This window comes from Cygnus olor, chromosome 2 (genome assembly GCF_009769625.2).
Source record: "Cygnus olor isolate bCygOlo1 chromosome 2, bCygOlo1.pri.v2, whole genome shotgun sequence".
Lineage (NCBI taxonomy): Eukaryota > Metazoa > Chordata > Aves > Anseriformes > Anatidae > Cygnus > Cygnus olor.
The window spans coordinates 125,664,971-125,678,582 of NC_049170.1; the positions used below are offsets into that span (position 1 = coordinate 125,664,971).

The 13,612-nt window shown below is 40.6% G+C and overlaps 1 protein-coding gene across 50 annotated transcripts in view; it reads left to right on the forward strand.

Moving 5' to 3' along the window:
• The window catches only part of SULF1 (sulfatase 1), a 128,349-nt gene that overhangs the window by 60,913 nt on the left and 53,824 nt on the right, over positions 1-13,612 (forward strand). For 32 of the 50 annotated variants that reach the window (XM_040545924.1, XM_040545898.1, XM_040545922.1 and 29 more), the window contains 3 exons: positions 193-354; positions 694-928; positions 6,612-6,851. In XM_040545924.1, coding sequence (XP_040401858.1) covers positions 757-928; positions 6,612-6,851 — 412 coding nt within the window. In that variant the 5' untranslated portion in view covers positions 193-354; positions 694-756. Of the gene's footprint in view, positions 1-192; positions 355-693; positions 929-6,611; positions 6,852-11,457; positions 11,461-13,612 lie in introns of all 50 variants that reach the window. The other 18 variants (XM_040545880.1, XM_040545877.1, XM_040545876.1 and 15 more) reach the window with 3 other exon arrangements.

Below are 13,612 nucleotides of genomic sequence, written 5' to 3' on the forward strand. Positions count from 1 at the left end.
CTGGAATTAACTCTTATAAATGCTTATAAATGCTGCTTATAAATGTTGGAAAAGCACCTGCGTTTGATGATATGATATATATGTCCTTTATCTCTAACAGCCAAGGTGCCACCTAACCGCTGCATAGGTATAGCATTAAATTAAGTAGATGAGCTGGGGGGAATGCAAATTTTTTCTACTCTTCTTTTTCAGGACAGAGAAACAAGCTGTAATGAACAGTTCTGGAGACTTTGAAGCACAGCCACAGCGCTGAGGTCTTTGACTGACAAGCCTTCAGCTTTCTCCTTCTTATAGGGCTCCTCCTACAGATGTTCTGAACACGTCTGCATCCCAGCAATTTTTTACTGCGCCCAGGTACTGACTGTAAGGAACATGCTGCATAAAAAGAAGCGTGGGGTGTAGGAGAAGGAGCAATGTGAGGAGTACACCAGGAGTCAAGCCTATACAAAATGCAGGCAGTGGCATGACTTCAAGCAAAAATTATTTGAGAAAGCATAGTTGCAGAAGGACAGAGTTTATTCTTAGAAAATGATAGAATAAAGCTCTTATTCAACAATATGGCTTGTGTCATGTCAAATGGTATGTGTCAGGTCTAACTTCCCTAAGTATCATCCTTTTCCTGTGTGACTGGAAGTTTTTTTATTGCTTAAACAGAATTTATTGCTTAAACAGAATTTCTTTTCCTCCCTACAGGTCTTGAAAACTAGAGTTCAGGCACTTCTGGATCGCTCTTTTCATTGAAATACTGGAAATACTATGAAGTCCTCCTTGTTTGCACTCCTCTTGGCAGTGCTCAGTACTGAACTGCTGACAAGTCACTGTTCCACTGTCAAGTCCCCAAGGTTCAGAGGACGTGTGCAGCAGGAGAGAAAAAATATCAGACCAAATATCATCCTTGTACTCACAGATGACCAAGATGTGGAGCTAGGTGAGAAAAAATTGTTATTTGCTACTTCATTTCCTCATGTGTCTTTCAGTAATTTCTGCCAGGCAAGAAGTACTTTAAACTCAGAGAAGGCAGTGGTCCTGAAACAGTATCAGAATGTGGAACAAGTTTGGAAAATGGGTTAACAAATATTATTTAATAGCATTTATCAGATTTAATTGCAGACTTTAGGAAATGTCAAAAAATGTCAAAATCAATCATAAAAGTCTTTAATCACCACCATAAAAAGATTTAATAATGCATGCAAGGACACACAGGTAAAAAACTTGCATCAAAAGTTCTTTTTCAGTTCGTTGCTTTACATAGCATTTAAAATTCAAGCCTTATGAGATTAGCCTTTCCCTCAGTGCTGCATAGGTGAGTATTTAAGTTCTTCACATACTTGTCACATGTGTGAATGCCATCTGACTTGTTTACGCACACAGGAAAACTGTCTTATATCAGAATATAAGGCTGATTTCTATATGAGTTATTACAGTGTTTAAAATTCATCTGTCTTAAAACTACGCTATGTATTTAACGGTAAGATAGTTCTGCTTTCACAAGTATACTGAATATGTGAGCACAACCTGGATACACCAGACAGAAGTGATTTTCACATATATTTCTCAGGGCGGAAAAAGTTAAAACACTTGGATGATGTTACAGGAGGCCTTTGAATGTTTTCCATTAAGTAAGTTAGAAAGATATTAATGGTGGTTATGCATATAACTGATTTTTGGTTCACTGCCTGAAGTGAAAAAATAAGGAGAGAAAGAGGATCATTTTAGGTTACCCCCAAGCACACATTTCAGTTTTGGGGGCAGGAGGTAAGATCAAAAAGGTGGAAAAATGGCAAATAAATTTGAAATGAAATCTTGCATTCTTAGTGTTTTTTAATGAAAGACATGTTTTTAATAAAAGTAAGGTGATTTTTTTTAAACAAAATACCATACAACGCTGAAAAAATCAAAATGTTTCATTCAGAAAACTTGTAACAAAATAGTTCATTTACGCTAATATCAAATACATTCAGCCAGAAAGTTATAGGCAAAAAGAACTAAAAGCAACCCTGACATTCTTGAGTTATTAGCATTTTTGTATTTGTCATTATGCAATAATAGTTTATGCAGTCTTTCAGAGTTGTGAGAACATAATTAATACACTGTATTTCGTGACTGAGGGTTAATCCTTTCATGCAGCAGTTTTGTCCCAGAGCTCCTCAAGCAGGCCCTGAGATCTGAGTACATCTTATCTATTTCATTTCTCACTCTTTCTAACGTCTGCTCTGTTTAGCCATGCTGCATAATGAATGTCTGTTCCTGGCTCTATTTTTGGCCTAAAATACAGCTGTTACAATAGGAATGCATTTCTTCTCGATAGAGTTGTTCTGAAAATTTCGTTAAAAGGGTCAAGTCACGTCTTCCTTTTTGTGGTCAGAAAGAGCCTGCTTTCTCCAAGGCGCTGGGGAAGGTAGGTCAGCAGACACACGTCTCTGAACAATGTTACCGACTAGCTGTCTTCAATCTTGAGAGAGGGTTTGCTAGTGGTGAGAGAGCAGGAAGGATGTGGCAAGCCACTTTGTTCATTTTGTGGAGCTCCTCTCTTTGAAAGCTGCACTGGATGTTCACAGAGGGCTCTGGCTCCTATTAGCAAGCAGTTGAGCAATAGCCTGGACATGTATGCATTCCCACTATATTGAATGAAGACACAGGTTTCCCCTTTCCATAGATCATTTCACAGGAAACAGGATTCAGCCCCAAGACTTACTGTATTGCATTATTCGCACTTCTACTAATAAATCATTCTGCTTATTTGAAAAGCAAAGCCATACTGTTTTCCATGTGTGAAGTATCCCCTTGCCCTTTCGTGATTCCTGTGAAAAAAAATCCTGTTTCCCAGAGGTCAGTGGGAAGTAACACTTTACGCCACAAACAGAATAAAGCTTAGGCAGGGTTATCCAAAAATCACAAGACTGAAAGTCTCTCAATGTGGATTATTTGCTATTGTATTCCCAGCACGAACATTTCTAAAAGCAGTTCTAAATGAATGCTTGAACATAAAAGCATATAAGGTACACTATAGATTTCAATCAGGAAAGAATTGTCTCCAGAGCTTGTATAAGAATTGAACCAAAATATTCAGCTGCCTGAGTGCAAATGATATACAGGGGAGTTATCCAAAGTAAAATTTGCAAGAAGCAGAGAACTAGAATTTAGTTAGTGCTCAAAGCAGCTCTTTGTATTGATCTGCACCATCCCCCTGAGTTCTGCATTCTGAATACATAGAAGTTCAGCAGAGCTGCTGTCTCATACAACTTATCAGATAAAAGTCCCAAATTGCTCCACAATTCCAGTCAGTTCTTATTATACATGCTGAGAGGAACGTGGCACAGAGGAAGGATATTACCGAACAGCTGGTGGATACTAACTTAGGCAGTATGAAACAGCCTGGCCCACAGCTCTTGAGGAAAATCAGCAGGAACTAGGCCCAGAAGCTGGGAAATGATCAGTGAAATTGTGCCTCTGCACACTTTTAGCCCTCTCCAAAATCCTGAGGATAGAGAAATAACTGCCTGACACCTTGGTAAACTCACATCTTGCTCAAGACAAAACACCAGCTCCCAGAACTGCTTGGGAACAGTACCTCCGGAGACAATGTATTACTGCTGTATTAGGGCAGTGGCCTGATGTATTAGGGCAGTGGCCACAGCTCCCACTGAGGCCATGTCTATATTCTTTTCAGGCATGAGGACTGGTATTTCCAACTTTTTGCTCACTTTTAAATCACTTCCCCTGCCCTCCATGTTCTCTGTCACTTTGTTCTCCCATGTGCTTTGCACACATCAGTCCCTCAAGCTGACCCTCAAACATGACCCCCTCCCCAATATCCTCACTGGGATATTTTTGCAATGTCAAAAAGGAATCAAAAATAATGAAGACTGGTAGTTCCAGTATTTCAAAGCCAGAGCCCTTTGAGATGTTGGAGAAATGGGAAAAAGTTTTAAAAGGGGGTGAAAAAATCCCTAAGAAGTAAAACAAGACAATTACTTCTTCATCAGTTGGTGAAGGGATCACATCATCCTCTGGATACATATCAGGCATAATTTACCCGGTTTGCTTTCCATCTTGACTAGAAATTTCAAAGTACTGAAAAATACGAGCTGAAAAAATGGAGATATATTCTGAGATCCACAAGAGTCTGTCACTTTACTGAGGCCTTGAATAAACAAATTAAGACAAGACAGTTTGGGCTGTCCCATTGTAGAGTTGTCCACCTGTGATACACCTGGGTGAAAATCTACAGCAACTTTAAGACTCTTTATGAAACCTTGGTTACTGCACGTACTTCTCAATATATGAGGAGAACAAACTGAGAGGTGACGCTGAATTTCTTTCTGACAAAACTTGCTAATTTCTTTGTCCAAAGTGGCTGTCCTCAGTTATCTGGTTCCCCTCAGGTGCTCCCCACTTGATCATGTAGAGCGCTGGTGTCCTGCTGTCAGACAGCGCCTGAGTACGTGTGCCCTGAAGACTGTGGGCCAGATGGTAAAGAGCACAAGCTGTGAGGAGAGCTACACACAGCAAAGGATTATAACTTATATCAGCAACTTTTATCTCCTACTTATGTTTTGTTTCCCAAACGAGGAAGTCTCACCTGCTTTGAAGTGTCCATTCCAGAATTTCCAGAGGGGCTAAATCTATTATCAGTGTCAGTAAGTGCATACCTGGAAGAAAAACTTACTCATAAACAGCAGGTTTGCAGGAGCAGAGGGCTGACCAAGCAGAGGAATGAGGAAGGGCTGTAACAGCTATTCATTTATAATGCATAGAGGCATGAAAGTGCACATTGGCTCTGATGCTGTTACTGTGCATTAGCGTACCACAACAGCGCACTTCCCATCTGAGAGGATCTACAAGCACTTTGCAGCTGAACTCTCAGTAATAAACTGTGGCATTTCAAAAATGGGAGAGCTATGGAAAAAAAATAAATAAAAAATAAAACAAGGAAAAAGGAAAAGCCAGCCTGGGGTCCAAAATAAAGACAATGTAGAGTAAGGATCATCTCTTGTTGGACTTTTACTCAACAACTCCTTGAAACACTCCCACTCATACAAATGGAAGACCTCTAGTGCTCAGGGAACTCTCAGTTACTCTCCTACTTCTCTGTGTCTCTAAATGTTTTTTGTCTGTACTGAATTCAGGACAGCACAAATGCAGACGCTCTGCATTTAGGAAAGATGGACTGTGAAAGACGAAGAATCCAAAATGATGATGACTTCTTCTCAGGGTACTAAATATATTCTTAAAGACACATGTCAGTACTGCACCAGGAATTGCTAAAGAACTAACTGTCTCTTCCTTTTGTTTTACCAAACAATTCTGATGCAAAAGATTTCACGTTCAGCATTGACTCTTTATCCCAAAAGCAAAACCAGAGCATGCTTAACTTTATCTAACAACATAATTTGTAAGATTTTACTGCTAACACCTGAAGTTGAACCTCCTTGGCAGTTTTGTGGCTTTACAGGCATTTCTTTCATGATTTTAAAACCTTTCCAAGTGATCCAAACAAAACCATCAAGAAATACTCTTATTTTATCATTGGAATCAATTATTTTAATTTTAATTTTAAGCTGACTCTTGTCAATTTTACAAAATGAATTGTAAAACCAAAGGGAAAAAAAAATAAGAAAGAATTCCAGAAACACCTTTTTACAGTAAAAACTGAGCAAGTATTAGAAATTGCAGACATGTTTCCTGGATACATACTGACATATCTGTGGTTCATAGTCACTGTTCACTCTCTGCTCTGTTGGATAACCAAAACAGCAAAGTTTGACAGCTATCAGCAAGTACTGACAGACCTTATCAGGAGCTGCTCAGTCTTTCTGCAGTCAGAAATCTGCATGCCCTGCCTGTCTCACCTTGTTGTTCACAAAGGAGTTTTAAATGACACAAATAACAATCTTCATTCTTTAAAATGGATCAGTGAAGGAGTATGTTGAGAATGCAAGAGTTTATTGAGAAAGGTGCTGAATTTTGCTAGGACTTTTTACATAAAAATTCATCCCCAAAATGTGATTTTGATCACAGTGCTTTAGTTTTGGAGCCAGACATGCTGATCCTGAGTCCACAGAAACTTCCCTTTGGGAAAATTTTTAACTGAATTCTTTCTCTCCCTTCCCAGCCACCTACTCCTTCCTTCCCTTCCTCCCTTCCCACCTACCCCCTTCTCTCTCTCTGATTATCTGATAAAAAAGAAGGAATTGTAACAAATTCATTAGTAATCTCAGAATTTTACATACCTTTCTGGCACATTGACTAATGATGCAGTCTGTGTAACATACTGTTTTCCTACAGCAGTGTTTGAAGTACTGTTGACCTATAAATTTAATACAGCTCTAAAGCTTTAACACTGTATTTCTATATTAGTCTGCACTTTAGCTTTGTTTTGAAGCCTGAGAAAAAAAGAACTCAATCTTTCTGGAATCCTGAAAAATATGTTTGGTGATATAAGACAGATTTTATCTTTTCTCCTAAAATTACCTAAGCTATGGTGTAGTACAGACTGATGTCTGAAAGCAAGCTAATCACTGATACTTTACTTTTAATGGCAAAAGAGCATCCAGTATGTTCTAACTGTTTCTTGCAGCAGAATGATAATTGGTGCCTTTTTTTTGCAGGGTCCTTACAAGTGATGAACAAAACCAGGCGGATTATGGAGAATGGAGGGGCCTCTTTTATCAATGCATTTGTAACCACCCCGATGTGCTGCCCATCACGTTCCTCCATGCTGACTGGGAAGTACGTGCACAACCACAACATCTACACCAACAACGAAAACTGCTCTTCTCCCTCCTGGCAGGCTACTCACGAGCCCCGCACCTTTGCTGTGTATCTCAATAACACTGGGTACAGAACAGGTAAGAGACAAATCGACAGTAGCTCTTTGTTTAAGTGAAGACAGTGGACGTGGAGCGGCAGGTCTTGACTCACTGCCTGAAATGAGGTGACTATTGTTCCAAATCGGGTTTACAGAGCAGGGGTTTAATGTTATGGGGAGGGAGGCTATTACTGCCAGCTGGTCCAGATCTACAGCTAACAGCCACGCAAAGTAACTCACTTGTAATGGGGCAGCATATTTTCATGCTTGGATGTCCCAGGTGGGAAATAAGCTGTTGGGCAGTTACACCTCGTGAGAAAGAGGTGCATTTTCGTGGCATTGTGGGTCTGAACTGGCAGCTCCAGCCATGACTATGGTCAGTGTTAGGGCCTGCTTGTGGACCGCTGCTAGCAGTTCTGGGAGAAGATGTCAGGGCCAGACTAGGGAATGGTGCCAAAGACCTCACAGGAGCGAAGTGCCTGTCATGGGAGTGAAACAAGGTGAATGCTATAATTTAAACTTTGCCACGGGGCGATACTTCATTTGCATTTTCTGAAAATGAATAGAAACATGCCTTTAAGAAGGATTGTTCTGCTGTGCACCAATAAGATTTGATAGTTTTCTTGTAAATTCCTGGTGGTTTTCCGTAGTCAGGAGATCCCTTTCCTGTCTACAAAGAGCTCTTCTTATTCCCCTCATCCATGCTTCAGCTTGATGTAAAACCCGATTCATTTATGCATCACCTATCCCCTAAGATTCAATCTGTAGACACGTTAGGCTCCAGCCTGACTTCCCCTTCTCAAGGTACAGGAGTTGTGCGAGGTCATCAGGGTGCAATTTGTCCAGAAGCGTCATCCGACTACAAAGACTCTCCTTTACAGGACCAAGGAGGCACGGATCATGGTGCCAACTGTGTTCCTTACAATGTAATTGGCAGCAGAGAAATTTGTCTGTATCAGTGGTTTAGGCACAAGAACAGATTGCTTTCAAAACATAGCAGGCAAATGTCTCCATGCTGTCTGCTTGTCCTAGTTCTCTTAATGCTGCTACACTCGGCGCCTTACATTTATCTGCCTGTTTGCCATCTTTTCTTCACCAAACAAACTCGCTCTTTCTTCCACTCTGTCTCTCTCTATCTGTAATTCTGGAGAGCTTCAGCATCCTGTTTAAAAAGCAAAAACAACTTATCTTCTCTGGGCCTGACACATGCACTGAACAGTTCTTTAGTCTCTATTAAGCTGATTTCAGTAAAGTTGCTGTCAAAATACGACACTGCTAAACCTGAGTAAGGGTCAGCACCAAGGCTTTTGAGGGGAAAAAGAGAGGAGAGAGCAAACTGATTATCACTGCTAGAAAATGTGCTGAATTCATCCTAAGATATAAGCCTCAGAAACCCTTTCTGCTTGGTCGATGGCCATTTCATGTGGGATCTGCCTTTCCTGTTCTTAAAAAAATTGAGTATCTTACTGACTTGTAATGTAACACTTGCAGAACTGAATGCCTCCTGTGTAAACTGGACAGCTGTGGCAGACTTTGGTGTCACCCACCTTCTTTGCCCTCTGCTTTTGCGCTCTGCTTTGGGTAAATCTGCGTTGCCATGTGTTATGACGGCACATGGAGATGTCTACTAAATGCAAACTTGGCCCTATTGAATGGAAAGGAACAAAGGATTAAAAAGAAAAGGAAAAAATCCATTTCCAAAGGCAGACAGAGGGAACCCAAGTCCTAAAACTGTCAGGGTAGTTGGGTTTTAATGAAGGGCAGGACGGGGAAAAAGAAAAGAAAAAGGCAAACAAAAATACTTGTACAAAACTGTTTCTGACCAAAGTACATTGCTTGACCCTATAGTAATATGGCCCTAAAGAACTTATCCCTTTACTCCTCGTAAAATGAGCCCCCCTTCCAATTACCCCACAATTATTTTTTGATGCAGAAGCTTAATTAACAGCAGAACTTGCAATATATTTTTCAAGGACAGTGTTGCCTCATTAAAGAGTCATCAAAAGTCCACTAACTAATAATTTACATTTCACAGCTAGAAGGTTTAGTAAAACCGTAATGACTCAAGAACACCTAGGAGCGAAAAATAATTGAGAGTGGAAAAGAGGTAGCTGGGGAGAGAGAGCAGTTACATGACACATTGGCTCATTGTGACTCTTTGCTGAACCTGCAGACTCCACGGGTATTTACCCTGTGCATTTCTCTGTGTTTTGGGAGGAAATCAGTATCCTCCTCAAAGGAAAACTGAGGCAGAGAAAGAGAAAGTGAGTGACCCAAGGCCACTCAATTTGGTGGCCATCCTGGTACGGGACTAGTCTGAAGAACCTCGATATACCAGTTGAGATGATGTGCTATACCTCTGATCTGGTTCTCTGTTTGAATTGATGAGGCTTTAGCTCTCACTTTTTGCACAGGGTCAAATTATTATATAAGCCAGTGGAAATAAGGGGGTGGCAGAATGTTTATATTATATGTTCTTACTTCTGTTCACTCCAGATAGTTTCCAACATCTATAAAGCATCCGCTGTCTAAACCTGCCGCAGCCTTAACTAAACCCTGGATACTGCAATTGATCACACGTGGGCAGGCTGCTTATGAGGGGAGTCCTGCTAAAGCCATGAGGACTCCAAGCAAGCACAGCAGTCCATTTAAAGAGGTCTGAAATGTGCTGTAATAAACTGCAGTCATAATTAGAGCCCACTGGAAAAACCTGACAAAAAACAGAATGTTTTTTTTTTTCTTTCCTTTTTCTGTTCTATTCCTGTTCTACTCTGAAGTGACCTAATGGAGATGTTGTTTCATGGGAACATCCCTTTTTTGAAATGTCAGTGCTAAATCACAGGCAGGAACTGTGCTGTGTGGGAACAGGGCAGACAATATTCAGAAACAACACTGCCAAAACAAAATTGCTTTTGCTTCTAATTATCATTTAAAAAAAAAATCCTAAAACAATTAATGATGTTGCAATGTTTATGGTTTCTCTTACTCACAAGCTGTATGCTAATGCAGAAATGAGTCAGTTGCACAGCTTCCTGACTTTGAAAATCCACAAAATTGGTAATATTAAACCAGAATTTGTAGAATGCCAACAAACAGTAGGAAATAGCAGGGGGAGATACACAAAATACATAGAAAGTGAAAACAAAACAACTCTGCAGAGCTTCAGAGATGAGATTAGTTTTTATTACATAGGCTCCAGCTATATTGGGGAAGAAAGATGGTCACTCTGTAATTACTTTCAAATTTCATGGGAATTGTCAGAACAGCTTCAGAAGTTTTCTTTCATCTTGTCGTTTTAAGGTCAGGAAACATCCCATCAGCTATTTAGATTCAGAAATTTTATTCACAAGATTATTAGTTGCAGGAGTTGGAAGGCTTAGGCCTTTCCCATGATGGCTATTTTCTGTCCTTTCAATACTTCCCGCAGTATTGTTGAAGTCTTTTACTTTACCTTTTACTCTTTTTTCCTAGCCCTACAGTGCATAGCCTTGCCTCTCAGACGTGTTCTTCAGTATTGTCAGATCACGCTGCCATACACTTACACAAATGCAAAGGAAAAATCCAGGTGTGCACTACCTGAACCTTGGCATCCTCCAGTAGGCAAGCAGGATTGTGCCACATTTCAATGTAGCAATAACCAAGCATTATCTTAGCGTTTTAGAAGAGAGAGCCATGACAGCAGCACAGCTGATATCCATGAGACATCAAATAACCATCATTTTATCGGTATACAGTATGCTGGAGGATTTTATAGTTTTACCAGCTGAAGTTTCACCCCTTTGCATATCTGAAGAGAAATTTAAGTATAAATTCTCCCACTGATTTAACATAGATATGCGTTCAGAGCCCTCTCTGCTTAGTGTTACCTTATAAAATGATTACCTTCTAATCCTCTCTCCTCTTAGCCCTTCACAGGCAGCATAGCTGTGCAGGAGAGAGCAGGAGTCTGCTCTGGCTCAGCGACCACTGACAGCCTCACAGCAACATGCCAAATCCAGGACCAGGCTCTCCCCATACGCAATCACACCTGAAAGAACAAAGATCACCAAATTAGGCCATTATTTGCTTACATATTTTTTTAATTGTCTTTATGAAGACATATTTCCCAATATTTTATTCCTTGCTGAGATGGCTCAAGCAATCAGAATAAGATTTAGGGTTCATGCATGCAAGTGTCCTGATGGTATTCTCAGCCTTTTAAAGGACAGCAATGGCAAAAGTTGAGCAGCGTGAATGCTAATTTTTAAACACTCATGTTTGCAAAACTCAAAACTCAGGAAGTGGTTGGACATCAGGATGCTGCTATCTGATATGTTTTGACATTAGCCACAGACTTCTGTGTCATGATGAACATAAATGGTCATTTGCTTGACATCTAGTTAATATTTTCAACAGTTCACATCAGCTTTTGATGTATGTCAGTTGACACTTGTCAATTACGGGTACCTTTCTTAGTGTTATGACCAATGAGCTAATAAAATAATGAGGTGACAAGAGACTGATGGCTAAGCAATTTGGGGAAGGAGTATTTAAACTGTACACCACTCTATTTTGACACATTTGGACAAGTTAATCTTTCATAACTTGTGCAAAAACTATGCCTTCTGAAGGTGTGGGTAGACAATAAATTTCCTCTGGAGGCAAAGCTTGTGTGTTTCCTGTTCACAGCCTTACAGTACAATTCACTGCCAGCACACGCTATGTTTAATCTGCATCGTTTCAGTGACCTAATTTGTATCCTGCCTCATGCACCACTGCAAAACAGAGAGGATTTCAGGATGTGATGTTAGGGTGGGAATGAGTATGCAGGGAATGAGTTGTGGTTTTCAGAATATTTCTAAAGTGAAAATAAAGAAAGAGAGAATCCCAAGTTTAGGTTCTTTCTTAATTGGCATAAAAGAGGGTGATGAGCATCAAACATAATTTAACTTGTAAATAATTTAAATAACTAAAAATATGCTTGTGCATCTCACTTTTCAGAACAGAATTGCACTTTCAGTCAAGCTAGGAAATGTTTACGTAAAAGTGAAACATGCTGAATATATACAAATAGTTCACAAAAAGTGAAATATGGATGAAAGAAAAGGCCAAATAGAATAATGAGCAGGATTTTCTCATTCTCTGTTATCATTTGAAGTGAAACCTTTTTTGGTTTCTGTCCAGGACCTCATCAAAAACCACAGCATGTTTGCCCACTCACACTTGAAACAGAATTCTGTGCTACTAAACACTGTGCAGAAAACCATACACTAAATGATTTTTAGCAAGGTTACACATTCAAGTGCTTCATTTCAGAAAATCTGGGTAGAACATTTGTGTGTGCAACTAATTCATCTCTCTTGTTTATGTGGCCAAATGACAGTATTTAACTGCATAAGAACATATCACTTGGGGGGAGGGATGAAATTTCCTCCGTTTAAAAAGAGAATAGACCTCTATCAAGAGGTATAACGCTAGCATCCACATCAGCAAGGACAGGGGTCTCAGATCCCTTCTGCAAGACTTTTATTACTCAATAACTAAGCAGAGTGGGATTTTGTCACATATATGGGGTGGGGGAGTTCGGATGTCTGCTGAACGGAAGATAGCAGCGAGATTCAGGAGTCCTTTTTAGGCATTGTGTCCTCCCAACGTCCAAAAGCATTCGTTCCTTTGCACTTCTGCCTCTCCTCATCCTATCTCAATTAGGAGAAGCAGTCTCCACTCCTCAGATTTCTCATCCCAGTCTTCTGGCCCTCTAAAGCCTCTTCTGGGCCCCTGCTCTGAGCCTTGTCCCCCAGCCTGTCTGTCGACAAGTCGTTCCCACCCTCCTTCCCCGCCTGGCGTCTAGTCACTCCTTGACAGACATGTCCTGTTCCCACCGCTTGCCATTAGCAATCTCCTTTCCCAGCCCACTCAGAAAATCAGTTTCTCCCCACCCCCCTCTCTTCCCTTCCTTGCCTTGTCAGTCCCCTTCTTTCCCCTTTCTTCGTTCATTGTCCAGTTTCTCGGTCAACATTCCCCGTCCTGGGCCCCTGAGCCTCCGCTGCTTTTCCCCTCTCTCTTTTTCCCTCTTTCAGTTCCTTTGCTGGATCCCCTGGGGCCCTTCCCCAAAATGCTTGTCCTTATCTGCTCACCTCCTGCCCTCTGCTTTTCAATCAACTTTCTCCCGCCTACTGACACCCCTCACAGGTGGACAAGGAATGCCCCAAGGTGCCCAGATCTCCAGAAGATGCAAACTGCAGTGTTTTTTTCAAACCTGAGCAAAATTTGGACAGATTCTCACTAAGATGATAAAAGATGCCTCCTTGACAGAAAGTCTATCATGTCTTTGACAGAGTTCATGCTCTCCTTGCAGAGCAAGGAAGTGCTATCAAATGAAAGCTTGCATAATTTTTTTCAGATGTTAAATGTAATTCCTTTTCCATCGCTGTGGTTCTCAAAGGTGGCTACTGTTCGGGCTAAGAAGTTTCAAAAAATTCAGCCTGAGGCAGACATCCAGTGTGGAAAATTTCAGTCCAAGTATGAGAAGGTTATAAGCAACTGAAAGCAGGGTCTTATAATGAGAAGTGTCAGACAGCATCAGTACTGGAAAGTGCTACCAGCTTGGCTCATAATGCAAGCTTTGTTAAAGCCATCACCCAGGCTAACGATTGGTATATCAAGTTATAGGCTAATGCCTTTTGCAACTGCTGAGTTATAAAAGCTTTAATGCACTTTCTGGTTACAATGGTAAACCTGACAGCAACTGGGAAAGACCCACAAAGCTGGAGAAAGAGTAGAAAACCTGGGTCTTTCTGCTGTGGTTAAGTTACGTGACAG